The sequence below is a fragment of the Trypanosoma grayi genome (genome assembly GCF_000691245.1).
Source record: "Trypanosoma grayi strain ANR4 Tgr_244_V1, whole genome shotgun sequence".
NCBI lineage: Eukaryota > Euglenozoa > Kinetoplastea > Trypanosomatida > Trypanosomatidae > Trypanosoma > Trypanosoma grayi.
In genome coordinates this window covers 1-21,291 of record NW_008825863.1, presented here as the reverse complement: position 1 = coordinate 21,291, position 21,291 = coordinate 1, and the positions used below count along the sequence as shown (strand labels likewise).

Below are 21,291 nucleotides of genomic sequence, written 5' to 3'. Positions count from 1 at the left end.
TTTTTTTTGCACTTGCGAGAGCGGTGTGGTTGAGCCGAAGCTATCTTTTTTTCCGTCTCGCCTCCAAAAGTTCCTCGATATGCAAAGCAAGATGGCAAACAACAGGTTGCCCGCCGAAAGTGGGTCAGGGCCGGCGCCACTCCCAGTTCAACTCCACGTGGTCTTTGGTGAAAAGGTCAACCCGGACGGCTATCCAAAGCCGCAGCTTGGTCGAATGGTTCGCGGCTTCGTCCACCGTGGAGACATGCAGCGACTTCTCAACACACACAAAGGGAAGTCTATTACCACGGTCGCGGCGCGCCAAATGCACTATCATTCTTCCCCTCGCCTCTTCATCTGGATGAGAGGGTGCTTCCCCACGTTTTGCACTACCTACATGGGGCTCTCCAATGTAGACCGTTTGCCCTTCACCTCGATCACTGCCAGAACTATCACGCGACGGCTCACAAAACTGTGCATTTAGGATTTCCACTGGTAAAGCCAATACGGTTTGCTGCGACATCAGGACAGCAAGACGCAAAGCATCGGCCACTGCACGCCACTTACTCATTTCAGCATATGCAGATTGCACCCGTCGGGCCAAGCCACGCGCCGTCGTGAAGAGCCCGGAGAAAAACCCTTTCGTTTCGGGATTCTCACCAGTGCTCAATATAGCGTCGCCAGTGTTGTGGGGTAGTTGATAATTATACGCATCAAGTAACAGAGCTTGTATGCGATCCAGCGCTCTGACCGCATCATCCTCCAGGGTGCCGTCGATTAAGAGCGTCTCTCGGCGTATATCGCGCTCAAACTGCGCCCAGACAAGCGGCCACACACCCTCTTCAAAGAAAGGCGGTACCCTTTTTGAATGTACATTTCCCCTCGCTTCCACCGTCTCGGGCAGAATGCATCCACCAGGCGACGAGTATTCTTTAACGGTGCTGATGCGAATGCGACCGCTGCTGCTGCTGCTGCTATTATCGCGGGAAAAAGAGCGGCACTTCGCTGTCCGGTCAAAACCAGACAGAACCTCGTCGACGAATTCATCGCGCTCTACCAGCCAAGTTCCTGACATTCTCTCTGAACTTTCAACGGCTTCTTCAAGTGAGGGTAAATCTTTACACAAAACGCGGTGAACGCACTCGCGCGTTGAAGTGGCTGGCGTGAGAATGTACGTAAAGGACTTTTCATCCATTGGTGCTGTTCCACACTGCACTTTACACCGCAAACGCACAGAGACAAGCAAGGAAGCAAGCAAGCAAAGGTGAGGGAAAAGAAGAAGATATTAAGTGACGTACGAGGTACAGAAAGCCACTTGAAATAGAAAAAAAAACAAATAAATACCAAAGCGTCGCAGGTGCACCCACAGAGAGGGAAATAAGAACTTGAGAGAAATGAATACAACCCCCAAATCGAGTTCGACAAGCAACCTAACCCAAACAGGGCCATAATTGCTTGAACATTCAGTCCTACATACTCATTTCAACAACAATCTCAGTAAACGTCTTCTTAGGTGCAGTTGACGGAAAATATCGTCGCCGAATGACCTCAGCAACCGTCAAAACCCCTGTCCCGAGGGCCATAATCACAAAACCTGCTACGCTTAATGCAAAGCCAGCTGACAAAACATACTTTTTCGTCTGGTAGGCGATGGCATTGCCACACCAACTGCCGTAATATATACGTAGCGCCAGAGTCCATTCGACAAGTGTCGCGATTACCGTCATATAGCCGAACGCCAACGCTACATTTGTGGCCCCGGCAAGTCCTTTACACAAGAGAAAACCTGTAACAACTGCACAAGCACCTAGAAATATAGAAATAATGCTAAGCGCCTCTGTTGCGTGGAAGTACCGTGCCACTGAATCGCAACCAAGGTCCCACACTGCGGTAGACGTGGTTGGGGCGGTGGTATTCCAAAGAATGCCGTAGCGTTCCTTCCACAAGAAGACATCTGTTACTGTCATATTTATGCCATCCTTGTAGAACCATTGGGGAATCGGGCAAGCCACCACAACGAACAATAATGCAATAAAAGAGAATGCGGTAAACACAGTGGCTCCCCCATCAATAGAGCGGGCGTCTGCCTGAACGACAGGATTATTGTAGACAAGAATACCTGCCAGGGAGCTGAGCGCCCACGCCGTAAGAGTGAAGGCAAATCCAACGTAGGGCTCAAAAAGGCGGGAGTGATAGCTTGCTTCAGTGCTGCATCCTGCAAAGGTCCATGTGTACACATTAATTCCAACGGCGCACTCCGCCGTTATGCAGATGAAGATTGCAGCAACACAGCAAATGGCAGCTAAACGAACACGAGGTTTTTTATTATCAGCCCGGTAGTTTGCAATAGCCACAACGACAGTGATCAACGCAACAACCAACGAGAGAATCGACAACGCCTCCAATGCCCGCACCCGTCGTTGCCTCGCTGCGCATTCAATGTCACTTGTCGTTGTTGTTATTGTAACGTCGCCCTCTTTACGCACAGACCTCCAAAGGCCAAACATCTCCATCACATCCTCCCCGTTGGGCCCTACAGCATATTGATCGACTCGCAACCACGGCGCCCCCACCGAGACGGCCAGCAGCACAGCCACGAAGAGAGTGAGTCCGAGGACAAGCGTTGGTCCAACCTTAATCTCACGCGGAGGTGGTGGTGCTACTGGAGGGCCCGTGGGGTGGAGCGTCACCTGGGACATCTCGTTGTTCGAGTGATCATCTTCACTTGCCGCTGACGACGCCCCCTTGTGTCGCCCCATCCACGCGGCACTACCTGTGATTGTGTGAAAACTACTCAAATAAAAAACATTAATGGAGGAAATAAATAAACTCAACAACCCCCCAAAACAAAAATAACGAGAAGGACTGAAGAAAATATTAAGAACATTCCTCCTGCCAACCAACACCAAACGCACAGCTCGCGCACGCATTGTGACCTTTTGCTGCTAAACCGTCATTCTTCCTCATGTTGCTGTCATTTGATCTGGGTGCCTCACACGCATAATTAATCGCTGCATTCCCCCTACCGCATCAGCGCGACTCACTTCAGAAACCTCAAGCCCACGTCTTTCGGCGCGCTTCTGGAACTCAAGCGCCCCGCCGTTGGTGCCAAAGTAGTATTGCTTGGTCGCGATGTACGCGACACCGCCCAACGGGCACAAGCAGCGCCCCAACATATCGGCTAACTTCTCGCACGCTTCTTCATCGAAGGTCACATCACTCCCAAGCACCACTCTGCAGCGCACCTCGCGTGCTGCCGTTGCTGGCCCATCCTCTTCCCCCTGCCATCGCAGAGAGCTCCAGTCACCAGACACCATCTGCACCACCGGAGGGCACCGCTGCTCCTGCTCCTGCTGATGATGATGATGATGACACAACACAGACTCTTTAGCGTGAAGCAACATATTCACCGCAATGTTCGGCTTAACACACAGCTGCAGGACCTCCTCGTTGTAGTCCTGGAAGATCACCCGGCGCGCCCCTAAGAGAAGGGCAGCGATACCAGGAAGTCCTTGCCCACAACCCACTTCGGCAACGATAGGGTCATCTGAAAAACCGTCAGCGACCTGCACTCGTGCACCTTCTTCTTCTTCACTCGAGGGCTTCGCGGTACCCGCGAAGAGTCTCGCAAACATATTGCGGTTCTCGAACATGTACTCCACCAGATAGGGTGCGCACGACCACACCTTCAACCCGCCATAGTACTTACCTGGAATGATGTCCCGTTGCTCATCATTGCCAGCTGCAGTGAGCTCCGCCACATGCGGTGCACGCTGGTACATTAATGGTTGAACCCATGCGGCTGCCTCTGCTGATGTGGTAGACAAAAGCTTCATCCTGTCTTGTGGCTTTTCCGGGTACTGCGCCATCCACTCCTCCAACAACTGTGGCGTCAGCGTGTAGATAGGAAGCTGCAACAACGACACCACATTGACCGCCTCTGCTGAAGAAGGACCTGTGCCTCCTGCAGGTGGCACGTCTGGCTCATCCTCTGCAAAGGAGAAACGGAATCCCTCAGACGACATATGACTTTCCCACCTCTCTTCTGCGCACTGTCGTTCCTTGTCCGTGCCAATGACACCAAAACCAATGATGAGAGGTGGGCGGCAACACCAACAAATAACAGCACAAAACGAACATGCGGACCACACAGCCACAAAACAGAAGCAAAACACACACACACACACATATATATATACAGAGACAGATTAAAAAAAAGGTAAACGGCAGCAAAGCAACATATCGTCTTCACGGCAAAGAAGACATCCCACGATTTTACTATTCGCCATGAACCAAATAGTGGATCGAACACAAACACACACACATATATCCTTGTATATATATATATGTACATATATATACAAAGAACCAACAACGACGACATCAACCCTTAAGTATACACCCTACCAATGTGAAAAAACGCCCGGTGTTTTGCCTGTTGTTTTTCAGCGTACTCATACGATGTGTAACCGCGACCATTTAACATCTCCTCCATACTTTTGGAGTACACGTGGTTGACAGACGCACCAGAGTAGAACTCGTTAAACATTCCTGGAACAATAAAGTTCATAGCGCGCTGGTAACTGTTCTGAAAGCGCACAAGCGGGTTGATATGTTTTGCCCGCTCGTAATAAAGGCACCGGTCTGTAATTTCCCGCAGTGCATCGCCGCCGCAGCCACGCTCCTGACTGTACTGTTTAATGGCATCGTAGAAATGTTTTGAGTAGGCATCCACCTGATTGAGCAGATTTACACCATCCTCGAGGCCCATTGCTAAGCCTTGTAGCCAGAAGGGATTGCACGCGTGGGCGGCATCGCCAATCACCACAGCGGAGGGAAGACCGACGCTGTTAAAGAGGTTTTCACAGTAAACCGTCGGGTGAGGCACCGCACGTTGCGTGAACGAAACGATGCGGCACGTGCCATCATTCTGCACAAGGTCTGGGCAGAACGTGCGCAGCACTTCCTCATCTGAAAGGCGCTCAAGTTCTGTGATGGGCGCATACGTCATGAGGGCGAAGCTGTCAAAATGATTCTCGCTGTTGTTAGCATAAACCGTCTCCTCGCTAGATGCCTCTTTTTGGCGTCGTGGGAAAGCAATAGCCAGAGGCACCTGACATGGTGATTGGACCTCATACGGCTGCGCAATCGCACCCCTTCGCTTATGCAGCCAACGGTGGATGTGCGTGTGACTCAATCGTGTGCTCTTGAGCAGGAACCACCGCACACCAAAGTCGACATCGGCAGCGAATCCCTCCACGTCAAGAAGATTCCGCAGGTGCGAGTCCACCCCTTCGGCAGAGACGAGGAGGTCGTAATTTACCGCTTCGCTGGCAAACCTCTTCTCCCACTTGATGCGGTGGAGTGTGAGGCTCGTCTCCATGCGATCACTCCGCCGTACCACAATTTCGTTTGCATCACCATCATCGCCACTCTCCGCAGCACCACCACTACTAACACTGCCGCTCTTGGGCGTCACCATCTGGGCCCGCCGCGCGTACACCTGACTTTCGTGGACAGGCTTGACGACGAGCTGCTGCTTCAGCGGATACACCGCCTCCACCACGTGCTGGTGGAACAGGCGACAGTTACCGGTTGGCAGCGCATGCACATGCTGCTCCAACACCTTACGAAGCTCGAGCAAATCCACCGCCAACATCTTGAGCGCGAACGGGTGGTGCTCTGTGAGGCCGCGCGTCAGCCAACTGTTGTACGCCCCGGGGTGATCCATGACGCCTGACACAGGCACGCCGCACTGCCGCACATCACGAATTGACAAGCCTGCCGCCTCCAGCGCATCTGCTGCGCGACGCGTAACGAGGGCGTGCTGGAGCCCGAGAGAGGAGCCCCAACACGGCCGCGAGGCACCCTTCGTATCCCCCGTCTCGCCAATGGACGGAACTTCCAGCACAGAGGGGTTCTTTTCAATGACTGTTGTGTGCCAGCCCCGCAGAGCAAACAGCGAGGCCACTGTCATGCCCACAACTCCCCCACCCGATATGATGACATTGCCCTTCTGCGGGGACGGCTCGCCGGCGACGACGGGCTGCCAGTGCTCACCCTGAACTGGGTACGCGCGGTTGCTGATGGGCTGCAGGTATAACTCGCTGGGGAGCTCAGACGTGTCCAGCCGCCGCCCCGAGCCGTCGGTGTAGCGGTTCGTTGACCCGAGCAGCCGCCAGCAGCGCCTCCACATCGGCTGGGGCTTACTTCCCCCGCTCACTCTGCCACACGCACGTACACACACAATAAGAGAGAAAGAGAGAGAGAGAGAGAGAAAGACAGAGAAGGCGAGGCATTCAAGAAAAAAAAACCCAACAATGGGAGTACATGGCAGCAGCGCATACATAACGGTAAAACGATGAGGAATATATGTGTTTGTGTTTGAGCTATAAGGGCGTAAGAACAGGCCACAGGCAACAACAACAACTAAAAAAAAAAATAACCACAAATTGAGGCCCAAACCAATGGTCCTGCGATACACCTCCCGCTCAGAGAGGAAGAGACAGACATCGTCATCGCCCAGGGAGGCGGCCTTTGCTGCCTTTAGTATTCGTGGCAACTACTTGTCCTTCACGGCATGGCCCAACCATTAATAATTCCTCAACATCACCAATGCGGCCTCGCTGCTTCAACGCGGCCGCCACTTCTGCTGCCACCGAACGAGAGACGATGCCACTCTCACAAACACGAGCAAAGGAGCGACATATCGATGTATTTCCTTCGGAAGTAAAAATGTGATGCCTGCGGGTCCCGGGGCTCGCCTCGGACAGAACACGATCATGCTCATCACAGCAGCAAATGTAATCCCGCATTGCTTGCAGCGCCATCGACTCACTTCGCTCTAGGCGTGCGGCCCGTAAGAGTGAGAGAAACACATTAACCCCCTCTGTACGATGGTAGCCCTGTCGCCAGTACGCCTCGTACATAGCCAGCGCAGCAGAGGGCTTGAACACGCAGTGACGTAACATCTCAATCATGCTCCGCTGTGGAAGAGGTGGCGCCACCGCATCGCACGTTAACTGCTGGTAACACCAACACGCCACTTCCCACGACAACAGCCCACCGCCCTCATCCTTACCACGCACCGGTGATGATGATGATGATGATGATGACGACAACAATAATGGCGATGACAGTGTGGGTAGCGCCGCTGCTGCTGCCGACGACGACGACGACGCCCAGGCGGGATCAGTGCGCATGCGCTGAAGGATCAGATACGCCAACAGCTGCTGCACCTGTGTCGGGTGCCGCACCGTCGACAGCGACTGCTCCAGAAGGCGCAGCGACGCGGACCATGAAGGGCACTGGCGGACCACACGCTCCGTGTAGAAGGCAGGAAATACCTGGGCCGTGTGCGGCGGGCCATTGTCATCGCAGAAGAGCTTCATCATAACAGAGAAAGGCACCTCATTCGCGATACATGCCGCATGGAAGACGCACAAGGCATCCTGCAACTCCTGCAGCTCTTTGCCCACAGCTCTGCCGCGCTGACGCTTATGGGGGAGAACAGCGAACGTCTCTCTGTGCGTGCGACAAATCACAGTCAGAGCCTCTTGCCAGCACGCCACTTGCAAGACTCCTCCGGTGCCGGTGACTGAAAAACTGCCCACAGCCGCTACAGCAGCAGAAGAAGTCCGGTCCGACTCTGCCGCTACAGACTCCACGAGCTGTAACCACTCCTGGTCGCTCAAGAAAAAGAGGAATGACACACGGAGACTTGCCACCTGCGCACAATCGGCATTGTGTACTGCGAGAAGCACCCCTAGCTGCACTAGGGGTTGCACAAGCGAGAGACGTTCAATGAAAGGCCCCGATCGCTTCTCTGCACCCCGCAACACCCCCGCTGTTTTGAGCAGAATCTTTTGATGGAGCTTAAGAAGCAAACAGCGAAGCTGCCGCCGCCGCCGTGTCTCGGCATCGCCATCATATCCCCCACCGTCGTGATCAGCGGCATCGGAAGAGGCAAAGTGGAGTTGCTGCAAAACTGCCAACGGCAACGCCTCGACAAGATTAGTGATTTGCGGCTCAAGGCTGCTGGTAGTACGAGCGGAACCGGCCACCATTGAGGGCAGGAGCCCAACGACCCACAACCACGACGAGGCAAATTTCTCCTGCTCCTGTTCGCTTTTCTGTCGTGCAAGCGCTGTCCCAAGCGAGACCAGTAGGCGCGACGCCAACCAGTAAATGTCTCGCCACGCACCCACCAACAACGCGGATTGCACCAAACGGCCAACAATGCATCGCACGGCGTCACCGTGCCTCTCTTGCAAGAGAGCCGCCCCCGCTGTGTCGGAGAGTAGCGCGAGCAGCAATGATACAACACGCCGTCCACTTAGCTCCAGCAGGCGCAGCAGCTCCTCCTCCTCTTCTGCTTCTCCATCTCCCCTATTGCCACCACGTGCAGCGGCAGCAACAGCAGCGGTAAATCCAAGACGCAGTGCAATTCCACAGACAAAACGAAAAAGAAGCTCAACAACCGCCTCCGTTGTGGTTAACGCGTCCCACACCGGTGCATCATAGTCAGCAACAGCAGAATCGTTATCAATGAGACCAGGCAGCGTCAAGAACTGCACCTCACACGCAACAAGAGACCGCCACACATCGTGCGGTGCTGAGACGGGCGGGCTGCCATCACCACTCCGACTACTAATGCTATTCAACGCCTTCTCATCTACGAGAGTCTCATCGTAGAGCCTGTGAAGGGCAAAATGCACCGCACGACCAGGCGCCGCCAGCTCCACCAGCAACAGCAACGACAAGGCTACAAGTGACACATCAACGTCAAACGGCCGCGTCTCCAGCGGTGACGGCGCACTTACGCCATGGCGCAGCATGTGCACAACGAAGCGCTCCACCGCTGCGCAGCTCCGAGAGATGCACCGCAACGCCACCTCCCCAGCTGGACGATTATCGGCTGTCGTGGAGCGATCCCGCAGCAACTGCCGCATGTGGGCAAGCACAGCTCTCCACACATCGGTATGTGCATCTGCGTGCTCCACTCGTGCTTGCCTGAGTGCGTCGTCCATCATCTTTCCGAGCTGCCACAACTCCGACGCCTTCACCGGATGCTGCATCAGAAACGACTTCCACAGCGCAGGCATGTGCGCCACTTCATCGAGAAGGCCAATGAGTGAACAAGGGTGGCCGCAATGGCTGTCGCCACGACAACGATTGCGTTGCCACTGCTCCATGAGACCCACAACAAACTCCTCTTTCCACCGCGGCGGCACAGACCCACCGTAAAACTCCATTGCGGCAAGAAACGCCCCCACGAGATCCACGTGAGGGGCGGCGGCCCCACGCGCGTCGGTGAGGAGAGACAGCACCTGCTCCATGTGTGTCCCCCGCATCGCCCGTTCCAGTTCCTCGCGACGACAAGCGGCGTGATGCTCCAGCTTGTGTCGAATCGCCTTCATTCTACCGCCTACCATTAGAGTCGGGCTGGCCGAAAGCATCACCTCGGCGAAAACCTGCGGCGCCGCAGCGCAATGGGGCGCAGCGCGAGACGCCTCGTGGGGGCCGCGCAGCAGCAGCCACATTGCACTCGCCCGCATCAACGCCGGGCTGCACGTGAATGAGCGCCTGCCACTGAAGTCATGTGCAATGTGCCGCACAACGGCGTCGACCACGCACATCTGGGACTCGTGTAGCTGCCCGCCCAGAAGTAGCGACAACAACCGCTTCTCCACAATCTTTGGAAAGGCGGAAAGGAGTCGACACAGGGTGTGCCTCACACTGGCGCCAGGCCCCACCTTGTCGCCCGCAACATCCGCCGGCTCCAACGCCAGCAGCGCCGCGGTGCATATCGCCTCGTCCACACGCGCCACCGCGCGGACAGCTGGCAACGTCGTCAAGAGACGCAGCAGTGCTGCTGCCTGACTTTCCCTCACCCCATCCTGCACGGCACACGTCGCGTCTCCAACGGAAACCCAATATCGACTTTGCATCCCCAATGCGTCAAACACGGAAACGAGCGCGTCACTGTTCCAGGCGGCCGCTAACCCCACACGCGAGGTGGACTGCGCCGCCTCTACAATCGCACCCAAAAGTGATCGCGGGCAGCACGACCACGACATGGATTGAAGCAACATCTGCGGCAGATGCGCTCGCCCCTCACACAGCATCACGTAGACAAGCGTACAGCCGGCTTGTTGCATGGCTTGCAGTTGCTGTGGTGACACCAACGCGAGGTGATCCTCAAATAGCGAACTTGCTGAACGCCCGTTTACAAGTGGAGGGAGCGTTCTGGTCGGAATTGAAGTAGAAGCAGCTGCCAACCCCGTTGTTGGCAACAACAAACCGGAGGAGGAGGAGACGGTTCGCCCCGTCACCCCGCATGTGATGGAGTGAATTGCCTCGAGAACGCGTGGAACAACAAACTGCCGTCGCGAGAGTTGTTGTTGTTGTTGTGGTGGTGGTGAAACCTCTGGCGAAAGCACTTCCGTATGACAGTCCTGCCATGCCTCCAGTGTTGTGATGTCATGCACCAACGAGGCTGACAGAGCATTCCCACTCGTCCCCCTTGCTGTTGCTGCATCCACACTGCCGCGGCTCATCACAACCAGCCACCGCTCCACGCACAGCGGCGTTGTGCATGACACGGGGAGCAGCGACACCTGCAAGCACAGGAGCCAGCGGTAGCGATCCTGCAGAAGCTGCAAGAAGCCCTTTTTGCATGTTGTTGGGCTAAAAGACGTGTGCCAGACGTACAACGTGTAGTTAACATCCCAAACACAGTTCAATACCTTCTCAAGGCATCTGGCCACATCACCTTGCGCCACACAACCGTCACCGATAGCGGCGAAGAAGTTCTGCGGAAAAGCCCTGCAGAGATCCATGTACGCAAGTGCTGCGTCCTCCACAAGATTCTCCAGGTCTTCAGCATCTGAAGCAACCGCGACCGCCGTTTTCTCGCCTCCTTGGCTACGACGCCGGTGCGCGTCCAGCGAGATCTTGACGATGAGAAAGTGAAAGGTGCGGCGCAGTTTGTCCAACACAGCAGCCAACCCTTCCGCAAGGGCACTCACCCCAGCCGTTGAGGAGGCCAACTCGTGCGTCTGCATCACCTGCGCCAGCAACAGACGCACCAGAGGCCAGTCATTCAGAACCTCTTGGTGCGGACCGCTGGTCATACACTGGAGAACAATGGTCACCGCCGTTACCGCCTCTGAACGCAAACGCCCATGCGGCCCTTCTGGGGACGCAGCTACTGCTCCATCGTTTCGGAGAAGCCGCGAGAGAAACGGCAACAGGAGCCGCACAATCCGCCGCACCAGCGTCTTTGTGCGGTGACGGCTGGCCCACACAAGCGCATCCAGAAGCAGCTCATGCGACATCCACACCGTGCGATCCACAAGACCCGGCGCCGCGTCTAACGAAGCCACGAGAACCTCTGTGCACAGGGGCGATGCCCCACACAGCAGCCAACGCACCGCAACTCCCTCTACAAAACCTTCTTCGGGCCGATCGCAGCGGTAAACAAAGGCGCGCAGCACTCGTAGTGTCGCCTCGCTCGCCGGCAACGCACCGGAGAGGTGCGGTGCCAAGGGGCTGCGAAACCACTCCAGGCAGCGCAGACACTCCTGCCAAAGCGTCCACCGGCTGAGCGTTGACTGACTGACCTGCTGCCAGACAGCGTGCAGCACCGCCGTTACGGCCATCGCCGCCTCCGCCCGCCGCTCGTCTTGCCACTCCCCAGAAATACGAGCAACGATCTCCGCGAGGCGGGCGTGCAGGGCGTATAGCAACTCGGTGGGGGGCTCTGTCTCTATCTGGAGGTGCTGCAGCACCTGCATCGCATCAAAGAAAAGAGATGCAAATGGACCCACCCCACTTGTGCGGCGCTTATGCAGAGCGACAAGCTCCACGAGGATGCTAACCGCGTCAGTTTGGGAATGCGGCACACCTTCCGCCAGGCACTCCCGGTCATTTCTTTGTACGTGTGCATCACCTACCCCGCGCTGGATGCCCTCGAGAAGTTGCAACGCCATGCCACCGTCAATCCAGCCGTGAGAGAAGGCGTGCTGGGTGAGGTGCAGCGCCGCGGATGACTCATTGGCTGCACTGCACACCGCATGACGAACCGCAGCTGCTGTAATGGTGGTACACCCGTAACGCAGCGCCTCTTGTGCGACAGCGGCACCACGACGGCATGGCGCTTCAACACTACGTGTTACCACTTCCTCACGCATCACAGATGCGAGGAGGCCGAACGCCGCCTCCCACTGCTGCTGCTTCCGCATCAAGTCCGTTGCAAGGCTCACCACAATGGCATCGGGCCTGCGAATGAGCGACACGTGGGCGAGTGCCGCCTCCCACGGCGCCTGACGCGTGCCGTCTACGCGGCCACTGCTGGTGGCACTCTCACAGGAATCCAACAGCCGCACAAGCGGTGCGTACACGGAGAGAGGGGCGTCGGAGTCTTCACTGCTGTGTGCGCGGAGCTGACGCTTTGCGGCGTACAGGAACCGCTCATACACAGCGACGGACAACGCCGCGAGATCCTGCAGCGCGTGCTGGCTCGACCCGGCCACCTCCTCCGGGTCCACACAAAAATACCGGCGAATAAGCTCCACCTGAATGGCGCGCAGCACTGTGTTGTACACTTCCACTTGCACGCATGTCGCAGGCGTGGCGGTGACGTTGGGCTCGAAAACGGCGTGACAACGACTCACGGCATGATCCAACCCTGCATCGTCTGCCGTCTCTTCCAACAGCCGCAGAAGCAGCGGAAGGTCGCGCCGCACCATGGCAGCCTGTGCCACCGCAACTCGAGCGCGAGGCGTCATTATGGTGGAGGGAAGTTGCACATGCAGCTGTAAGATCGTTGTGTAGTGCTGCGCGCGACGAAGCGCATGCAGCGTGTCTTCCAGAATGCGCTTGGCGAGGGACTCCCCAGCGCCTGTGTGAGGTCCCACCGCGTCTTGCAGTAGATGCAAGCCGAGGGCCCAGTCCCCAACCTCGCGCGACGCGCTGCTAACAAGGGCGAGGGCGTCGTCGCCGAGGCATACCGTGCGGCTGCAGTCGCGGTACACGTCGAGCAACACCTCGTGCTGTCCAGCCTCCGCCATCATCGAGAGGAAGAGCGCCACCGTCCCATCCCCCCGCACACGGTGACGGTAAGAGAGGAAAAGTGTCTTCGCTGCTTCCCACAGAAACTGCGTCTCGCTCTCCGTCCGCTTCTGCTTGCTGAGAGAAATGGTGGTGGTAGGACGGGTTGCTGCTGCTGCCCGATGCAACACTGGCCCCCGCTGATCTGTCCGCAGCGGCACCAGCGGCGTGACACTCTTGTTGTTGATGGCGGCGTTGCTAGTGTTGATGACGGTATGGACACCACCAATACGATAGGCTTCCAGTGCTAGTCGCAATGAGGCATCCGTCACTGGCAGACAATCCTCACGTGCATCTTGAAAATACATTAATGCCTCCACCCACTGATGCTGTGAGACAGCGGCCTCCATAAGCCACTCGTACGTCTCTTCTGTTGCCTGAAGCGAGTGGACTAACTGCTTGAGAGCCGCGTTTTCGACAATGACCGCTTCTTGCTGGCCATGCTGCTCCTCTTCTCGACACATGGCATGTGCAGATTCAAGGAACCGTTCGACAAACATCTCCACTTGTTCCTTTTGTCGCCAGCATCGCTCCTGAACCGTGATACCAAGCAAAACGTTAATATGCTCGATGGAGGGCACAACGGCATGCTGCTGCACGGCCTCACTGAAGAGGCGAAACGCAACGCACCACGACGACCCCCTGGCAACGTGTGGGCACGCTAGAGAGGGAGTGTGGGGGACCACTGCTGGCTGTGACAATGCCGTTGCTGTGGCTGCTGGAGTACTGGACCGACACCCTGCATCATCGCTTAATTTTTTTGGAGATGACACATGTGGCGCGGTAGTTTCGATGTGATGTACAGTCGAAGCAGCAGTAGCTTCGTGACGGCTCTTTAAGAGCAACACACGAAGCAGTTCCGGCGCCACGTGTGCCGAGGTGTCAGCGTGGGTGCGTTGTGGCGCATAGCCGACGGAGGATGTACCATCCGCCCGCCACCTCTGCTGCTTCTCTTGCGATGCGTAGCGGAGGGCGTAGCTTGCCTTCTGTCCTGACATCGTCACCGCAATTTGAAGAAGACCTGCTGTGAGGGCGTCACTAGAGCCTTCGTCGGTCCCTGCGTGCTTTTCATGTCCGCTCGTGGTGCGCGGTCGACACTGCCAGCGGTGCGACACGCACAAACAAGGACGATGACGACGCCGCAGAAACTCACTTGTGAAGGGGCCGCACAACCCGCATCTCGGCATTCAGACTCTTCCTCCGCCTTCCTACAGATTCTTCCGCTTGCCAAGCGCGGACTGCGTGGGGGAGGTGAAAATGAACAAAAAAAAAAACACACACAACGGGAAAACGACACACATCCCACCTATGCGCAGTAACACGACCTACCAATAACACTATCCATCAAATACCTTCCATCATGGACGCGCAGATAAATACAGACGTATGCATATATATATATATATATATATATATATATCCATATAAAAATGCTTGCGTTCCCACTGGGCCCCAATCCCCTCCCCCCGCATTCGTTAACAACTCTTCACACCACGTTAAATATTTGTGCCGTGAGATGGAAATACTTTCTCAAACGCCGCCGTGAAGGACGACTGATAGTACGTCGAAAAGGACGGCTGGTGCTCGCGCAGCACCGCCCCGCCCACACCCGTGGCGAACATAACGACGTTCCACAGCAGTGGCATCGGGAATGTCGTGGAGAGGCCGAGGGTGTCGCGCAGCCGCACGAAGTCCTCACGCGACACAGTCGGGGCAATGTCCACCTCCACACGGCCATAACCACCTAAAAACAACGTCGCAAGCTTCGGCGGCGGCAAAGGACTATCCTCCTCCTCCTCCTCCTCTGCTGCGGCTGCCGTCGTAGTCCCTATGGGGTGGTTCTCCTGGTCGAACGTCTCCTGTATGCATGTGCGTGGCAGGTGACCGGCGGCAAACACGGCGTTGACAAAGAAGCGCGGGTAGCTGCCGATCAGCCACGACAAGAAGAAGCGGAACTCCACCGCGTGCCCTGTGGGACTCACGAGACGGCTGCAGATGGCGCACTTCCGCTCGTGGTCCCAGGCATGCTGGTGAATGTCAGAGAAGGTGACGTGGTGAAGCAGAAACAAGTAAACAAGCGTGTCCTCGAGAGGGTAGCGCAAAGAGAGTGCCGCCTCCTCGCCCCTAACTGCGATGGGAACCGATGAAGATGATGATGGTGATGAGTCAACAACATAAAAGAAGATATCTTTGCGGTAGTCTCGACCCTCTGCCCTCACTGCCACCGCATCGCTATCAAAGAAGATGGACGTTGCCACTTCCTCCATCTGCATGGTCAGCTGCCACCCCGTTCCTGCTCTTGTTGGTGCGGAGGTCAACTGCCGCGCCGGGTGGCAACAATCCCACGCGTACTCGATGCTGTCAACGAACTCGACAAGCGCCCCCTCCCGCTCGAGTGCGGTGCCGTCGCGACGGCCTGGTGGGGGCAACGTGTGTGAAAACACGAGGAGCCGTATTGCGTGGATGCCGTCAATCATGGGCCGGCAAGCCACTCCGGCACTATCCTCAGCTCCGTGTTCGAGGAAGCACAAAGCCTTGCACTGCCGCAGTGGGTCATTGCAGCATCGCACGCCCGGCTTTCTCTCACCTCTTCCTGCTGATTCTGTTTCCTTATCCTCGGCTGCTGAGCGTGCACAGTGACGCGCAACAGCTGCCACATCGATATGCGCGGAGAGCAGCAGAAGCGGCTTCACTGGAAGTCCAATCTTTATCACGTCGTCGATCTCTGTAAATCTCATTTTGCCGTTAGTCTCAAAGCAACCCAACCACAGCTGCGGGGCCTTTGAAATCGACGCCAGAAATAATATGTATTGCCTGCATGAAGCAACAGGGACGCCGGCGGTTCCACCCGCATCTATTCTGCTTATCGTTGGCGGTGATCCTTCGGTTGATAACGATGCGGATTGCACGTAGCGGCCGAAACACGCGGCAGTGTAGTCGGCCCACAGGTTACACCAGTACTCCTCGCTTCGCACAACAGCCGCAAAGCGTGACGAGACGCTAGTCAATGTGAGCAGCGTGAAGGCAGCTGGAAGAAAGGAGAGGCACAACTGCAAGACATCGAGTGGAAGCCGCACCATTGAGGACATTTCTCTATTCACTACAATTGTATTGGTATCGTCGTGGCTGCTGTGATCATCACCAGCACCACTTCTGCTACTCTTTGCCATTGGCGAGGGGAAACACCCTCCACGTTAACGAGACGGCAAGACGAGGTGGCGTAGAGTAACGCTGACACCGCTGCGGTATCGCTCTGTACTTGCAGACACAATCACACAACACACCTGCTTTGCACGTGGCAGGGACTAACGCACCCACAGCATCAATTCTTCTTGTTTTCTTTTTTAAAGACCGCCACCACCACCACCACACAAAAAAAAAATCTCAACACAATTATAGATATAGATGCTGTGTGTATGTGAAAGCGAGGCGATATGAAGTGACTACACGCGTGGGATCCACACATGTATGACGTGCCGCTTCTTCCCCTGTATGGCTTTCTTCCCTTCGCTCTCCCCCCCAACCCAATCTCTTTGCCATCCCCCTCTGCCGCGTGTGTGTGTGTGTGTGTGTGTGTGTCAGCGGTGCAGGGTCTCCGCGAGCCGCTCCCACGCGGCAAGACTGCCCTTGCCACGGTAGCCGAACTTCGACATGCCGCCCCTCCCCTCCAGCGCCGCGCATACCGTAGGCGCCACCGCCTCCACGCGCTCAGCAGGGCCCACAATCATGAACTGCCCACTCTTCGCTGCCTCTGGTGATGCAGAGGAGCCCCACGCAAAGACACCGACGCAGTCCGGGCACGCCTGCCGGAGGGCATCCCGCAACGCGTTGAAGAACTCCACATCGACATCATCGCGACGGAACACCACAACACCGCTGCCAGAAGCGTCGGCTTTAGCCGTGGCGATGAGCTTCTCGCTCTCAAGCTTCACGAGCTCCAGCGTCAGGTTCTTCAGCCGCTTCTCCATGTCGACGAAGTCCTTGCCTTTCCTCACCGCCGCCGCCACGAAGTCCTCCGGCCGCACGCCGCCCATCTCCTTCATCAGCTCCTTCTCACGGAGGTACATATCGCCAAAGTACCGCCGCACCCGGTCACCGGCAACAAAAAAGAGCTTCAGCGTGTCGCCCTTCGTCTCTTGGTGCAGCAATTTCACCACCTGCAGCTGCGCCAGGTTCGTCACGTGGGTGCCGCAGCACGTGCAGCGGTCGATGCCGTCTTCGAGACTGATGATGCGGATGGGCCCCATCACATCCGCCGGAATAGCGCGCGACGCACGCGCCTTCTCACCCGCCACCTCCTTCTCCTGCTCCTCCTTCAACACCTGCTGGTACGCCTCCTTGCTAGGGTACACGTCACAGCGCACAGGCACGGCGCGTGTGATGGCGTCATTACACACCTCCTCAATGCGCGCCATCACGTCTGCCGCGATCTTTGTCCCTGTCGGGAGGACAATGTAGCAGTACGGGTGCGTTAGCGACCACGACATGGTGGGCAGCCCGCCATACGCGGGGTTCTCCAGCACTGCGGAGAGCAGGTGCTGCGCGGAGTGGTGCTGCATGTGGTCGAGGCGGCGCGCCCAGTCCACGCGCACCAGAACCTCCTCGCCCACCGGCAGCGGACGCGGTGACGCAATGACGCAGGTGTCACCGCGCCGCTGCACGCTCCGCACCGGTATCTCCTCCTCCTCCACCCCCGCCGCCTCGCTGCCGTTGCTGCTGCAGCCACGGATAAGAAGACCATGGTCGCAGGGCTGTCCACCGCCCTCCGGGAACAACACAGAGTCGCTGAGAACCACGTCGTAGATGGACTGCGGCTCTGCGTGCTTGTCGCTCTTTTTAGCACCAGCCACTTTCTTCGCAAGGGCTGGCTCGCATGACACAATGCGTGCGCGGAGCTCACGGAGAAACGGGTTCCGCTGGCAGGCGAGTTCCCCCACACGCACAACGGTAGCAGGGCTCACCATTTTATTACAGACCACCGTGCGTGATTACAAGGCTGTGCCTGTGCTTTTCCCTTCTTGTCTCGTTCTGTGTCGTCGGGTCTAGCCACTCTATCCCCCCTTTACTCGGCAAATACTCCACTTTCTGTATCCCCCCCCCCAACGTTGGTGTGTTGTGGTTGCACACCGCGTCACGTGCAGCAGCAAAGGAGAAAGAAAGAGCAGACAAACGCAGAATGCCGGCGCACATGAACGAGAGGCACCTGAAGACCAACGCAACACGAAGGACAAGAAGAAACAACAAACAACAACAACAACAACGAATGCGTCGGTAAAAAGAAAATGCGCAAGACATGCACCTAAAACTGAGCGGCTGACTACTGCTTTTTGCGCTCGATCGCCAAAGAAGTGTGTATATATTTCGATGCGCGCGCGTGTGTCTGCGTGGTCCTCCCCCCCTCCGCTTCCCTTAATCCTGCAGCTTATTCCGCTGCTCCATCGACTCCTCTGCGTGCGCAAGCATCTTGGAGAACCGCTTCTCCCGCTGCTCCTCAAAGTACTCCTCACGGTGCGCGTTGAACTTCTTGTCGCCGCGCTTGTGGTTCTTTACGAACACCTCGTTGATGCACGCACAGAACTGCTCCTTCAGCGGAGCGCACATGTTGAACAGCTGCATCACTTTGTTTTTGTCGCGACAGATGAAGTAGTCCTGTATCACGGTGCGGCACATCGGGTAGTCACTAAGCCGCGGGTGGCAGGAGATGCCGCGAAGGAAGAAGTCCTCATTGCGCTCGTCACTGCGCTCAATGTAGGGGTAAAACTCCGCCCGCAGCCGCCAGTACTCGAAGTTGCGCATCACGTACACATTCTGCCGCCACGTCCGCCGCTCAGCAATGTACGCGTTGATCTTTTCCTCGTGTGCGGTGTCGACGGTGTGGTGGTGGTCGCGCGGAAGCAGTCCATGACGTACGCGCGTGCTAGTCTTGTCACCAAAGTTACGCAGCTCCTCGATAGCGTCCTTGGAGAGATACTCCTTCGCCTTCTGCTGCACCGCCCCAGTGGACTCCGTGTTCATGGCAATCCCTTATATATACGTCCCCTAAGCCTACTCGTTCCATCGGGTGCACACACACACACAGAGAGAGAGAGAGAGAGAGAGAGAGAGGGAGGCGACAAGGAGAGAGATGACTAAACTAGCACAAACAAAATACAAGGGCAACAACCTGAAGTGCCTCTTCACATTTTAGCTTCCTCAGTTTACTCGATCGGCGTTGGTCTCACCCCTTCCTCCCTCTTAACAGGGAAGGGTGCTGGTGAGTGCTGGAAACGCGAGGGGCGCAGCTCTCTCGCTGCCGCTTATGCTCCCCATACGTGTACAGGGCACCTCGCCGCCAAGGTAGAAGAGCACATGCACCGCCAACTCCACTGTGCGGTCGCTGCAGCGGCACAGCACACCCTCCAGTGTGATGTACTCACCAGATTTCTCCTCATTGGGCACGCGAAGCTCAAAGAGCGACGGCAGTGACAGGCGCAGCTGCGTCGCGGCATCTCCACCAGCGGATGCAGAGGAGTGCAGCAACGGGTGACCAGTGCTCGCAACACGCCAGAGCGGCTGCAGGAAGGCCAACACAACGCGATCCACCACCGCGGCATCCTCGTGGCTTCGAAGAGAGAAGAGCAGCCGTGGCACCGCCAAGACAGCCTCAGAAAGAAAGCGCACCCCGTGCGGCGAGGCGGTAGCAGCCTGCGAGGCAAGCAGGACGGCGAGAACATCTGCTGTTGCAAGGAGCACCGTCACCCACGCAGTGGCGTCTGCACTGCTGCTGCTGATGCTGCTGGCGGAGCGTGTTACAACTTGCAGAAGCGGGGGCGCAAGAAACAGCAGTCGTGGTAGGAGCTTGGCAGGGAACCGCACCACCGCCGTCCGCAGTGTGCGCAGCGGGCCCAATAGTTGCACAGCACGTTTGGAGTCGCCGCCAGCGTGCGCCGACGATGCCGCATCCTTCGCGCCACGGAGGACGATGGACAAGAAGTCCCGAAGCACACGCCACGCGTCTTCATCGGTGGCCGCCACAGGGAGGCATGCATCAGCAATGGCGTTCGCCAACTCCACCCGTGCCTTGTTGCTACTGCCACCACTACCAGCACCCTCCGCCGACGCAGCAGCAGCAGCAGCAGCAGTAGTAGTAGGAGAAATCAACTCGTGCATCGTGAACGGCACCTTGGCTGTAAAAAGCTGCCGAATCAACTGTGCATGCGACCGTTTAAGTAGCCGCTCTTCGCGCAGGTACAAAGCCATGCAAGCAAACGTACGCGCCATTGCGGTGGCCCGCTGTACCCGCTCTGCATCGCGGAAGAGAGCCGCGCGCAGCTCCATCAGCTCCTTCCACGCCATGCTCCACCGTGGTGCGCACTCCTCGAAGAGGGCCAATATTTCTTCCGGCGCTGCACCAGTAGCAGCATCACCACCGCCTGTTCCATCATCATTGCCCACTTCCTCCGTCTTTACTTCGTCCTGCTGGACCTCCTCCCCACTGCTGTTGTCGAGCACATCTGTGCGGTGTCGCAGCATCGTCTCGAGCAACTCGGGTACAACGTGAATCATCTTCATCGCCGGCGCTGTACCTGCTGTTGTGTTGCCGGTGTTGCTGCTGCCACCGCCCTGCATAACGACGGAGGAGACACGACTCGCCATCTTCACCCAGACTGAAGACTCGCGCAGCACCGCACGAACACCGCGTGGACTGACCTGCAGGATGAGTTGCAGCAGCTCCACGCCGGAGCGACGCACGGACACCATGGCGTGGGTCAGCGTCACGTTCACCACGCTCAACACGGCACGCGTCCGATCTAGGTCACACGTCACGCCGCCGCGCTGAGAGCCGCAGGGAGGGCGGAGGATGACGCGCAGCACGACGAGTGCCGCACGGCGAACGTCGTCGTCGGTATCGGACATCGCGTCCAACGCGCTGGTAAACGCCGACAACAGCTCCAGTGGGCTCAGCAACGCCTCTTCGGAATTACCATCTGCAGCAGCAGCAAACGAAACGACAGATGGACCCTGCTGCTGTGTCCTCAGTGCGTCGTAGCTCGCTGTGATGGCTCGCGCGAGCGCCATGAAGGCGCCGCCACGCACAGCTTTCTTGTAGTGCCGCGTGCCGCAGAGGTGCTCCTTGAAGTCGCGGTGCAACTGCTCCAGCGACACCGCCGCCGCCCCCTGCTGCTGCTGCTGCCTGCGGCCGCGCCTCTCCGTCGACGC

The 21,291-nt window shown here is 57.2% G+C and overlaps 9 protein-coding genes across 9 annotated transcripts; all 9 read right to left on the bottom strand.

Moving 5' to 3' along the window:
* Nucleotides 1-124: 124 nt before the first annotated feature.
* On the bottom strand, nucleotides 125-1,174 carry DQ04_02441080 (hypothetical protein; the record flags this gene model as incomplete). Its single annotated transcript, XM_009311883.1, has 1 exon — nucleotides 125-1,174. The coding sequence occupies one exon, from the start codon at nucleotides 1,172-1,174 to the stop codon at nucleotides 125-127; it is 1,050 nt and encodes a 349-aa protein (XP_009310158.1).
* Nucleotides 1,175-1,448: 274 nt separating this feature from the next.
* On the bottom strand, nucleotides 1,449-2,738 carry DQ04_02441070 (hypothetical protein; the record flags this gene model as incomplete). The annotated part of the gene is made up of 1 exon (XM_009311882.1): nucleotides 1,449-2,738. The coding sequence occupies one exon, from the start codon at nucleotides 2,736-2,738 to the stop codon at nucleotides 1,449-1,451; it is 1,290 nt and encodes a 429-aa protein (XP_009310157.1).
* Nucleotides 2,739-2,942: 204 nt separating this feature from the next.
* On the bottom strand, nucleotides 2,943-4,004 carry DQ04_02441060 (hypothetical protein; the record flags this gene model as incomplete). Its single annotated transcript, XM_009311881.1, has 1 exon — nucleotides 2,943-4,004. The coding sequence occupies one exon, from the start codon at nucleotides 4,002-4,004 to the stop codon at nucleotides 2,943-2,945; it is 1,062 nt and encodes a 353-aa protein (XP_009310156.1).
* A 365-nt stretch (nucleotides 4,005-4,369) lies between these two features.
* DQ04_02441050 (flavoprotein monooxygenase) lies at nucleotides 4,370-6,175 on the bottom strand (the record flags this gene model as incomplete). The annotated part of the gene is made up of 1 exon (XM_009311880.1): nucleotides 4,370-6,175. One exon carries the CDS (start codon nucleotides 6,173-6,175, stop codon nucleotides 4,370-4,372), a length of 1,806 nt encoding a protein of 601 aa, XP_009310155.1.
* Nucleotides 6,176-6,494: 319 nt separating this feature from the next.
* DQ04_02441040 (hypothetical protein) lies at nucleotides 6,495-14,279 on the bottom strand (the record flags this gene model as incomplete). The annotated part of the gene is made up of 1 exon (XM_009311879.1): nucleotides 6,495-14,279. One exon carries the CDS (start codon nucleotides 14,277-14,279, stop codon nucleotides 6,495-6,497), a length of 7,785 nt encoding a protein of 2,594 aa, XP_009310154.1.
* Nucleotides 14,280-14,588: 309 nt separating this feature from the next.
* Nucleotides 14,589-16,262, bottom strand: DQ04_02441030 (hypothetical protein; the record flags this gene model as incomplete). The annotated part of the gene is made up of 1 exon (XM_009311878.1): nucleotides 14,589-16,262. The coding sequence occupies one exon, from the start codon at nucleotides 16,260-16,262 to the stop codon at nucleotides 14,589-14,591; it is 1,674 nt and encodes a 557-aa protein (XP_009310153.1).
* A 408-nt stretch (nucleotides 16,263-16,670) lies between these two features.
* DQ04_02441020 (alanyl-tRNA synthetase) lies at nucleotides 16,671-18,056 on the bottom strand (the record flags this gene model as incomplete). The annotated part of the gene is made up of 1 exon (XM_009311877.1): nucleotides 16,671-18,056. The coding sequence occupies one exon, from the start codon at nucleotides 18,054-18,056 to the stop codon at nucleotides 16,671-16,673; it is 1,386 nt and encodes a 461-aa protein (XP_009310152.1).
* A 445-nt stretch (nucleotides 18,057-18,501) lies between these two features.
* Nucleotides 18,502-19,107, bottom strand: DQ04_02441010 (hypothetical protein; the record flags this gene model as incomplete). The annotated part of the gene is made up of 1 exon (XM_009311876.1): nucleotides 18,502-19,107. One exon carries the CDS (start codon nucleotides 19,105-19,107, stop codon nucleotides 18,502-18,504), a length of 606 nt encoding a protein of 201 aa, XP_009310151.1.
* Nucleotides 19,108-19,326: 219 nt separating this feature from the next.
* Nucleotides 19,327-21,150, bottom strand: DQ04_02441000 (hypothetical protein; the record flags this gene model as incomplete). The annotated part of the gene is made up of 1 exon (XM_009311875.1): nucleotides 19,327-21,150. The coding sequence occupies one exon, from the start codon at nucleotides 21,148-21,150 to the stop codon at nucleotides 19,327-19,329; it is 1,824 nt and encodes a 607-aa protein (XP_009310150.1).
* Between the last annotated feature and the right edge of the window lie 141 nt (nucleotides 21,151-21,291).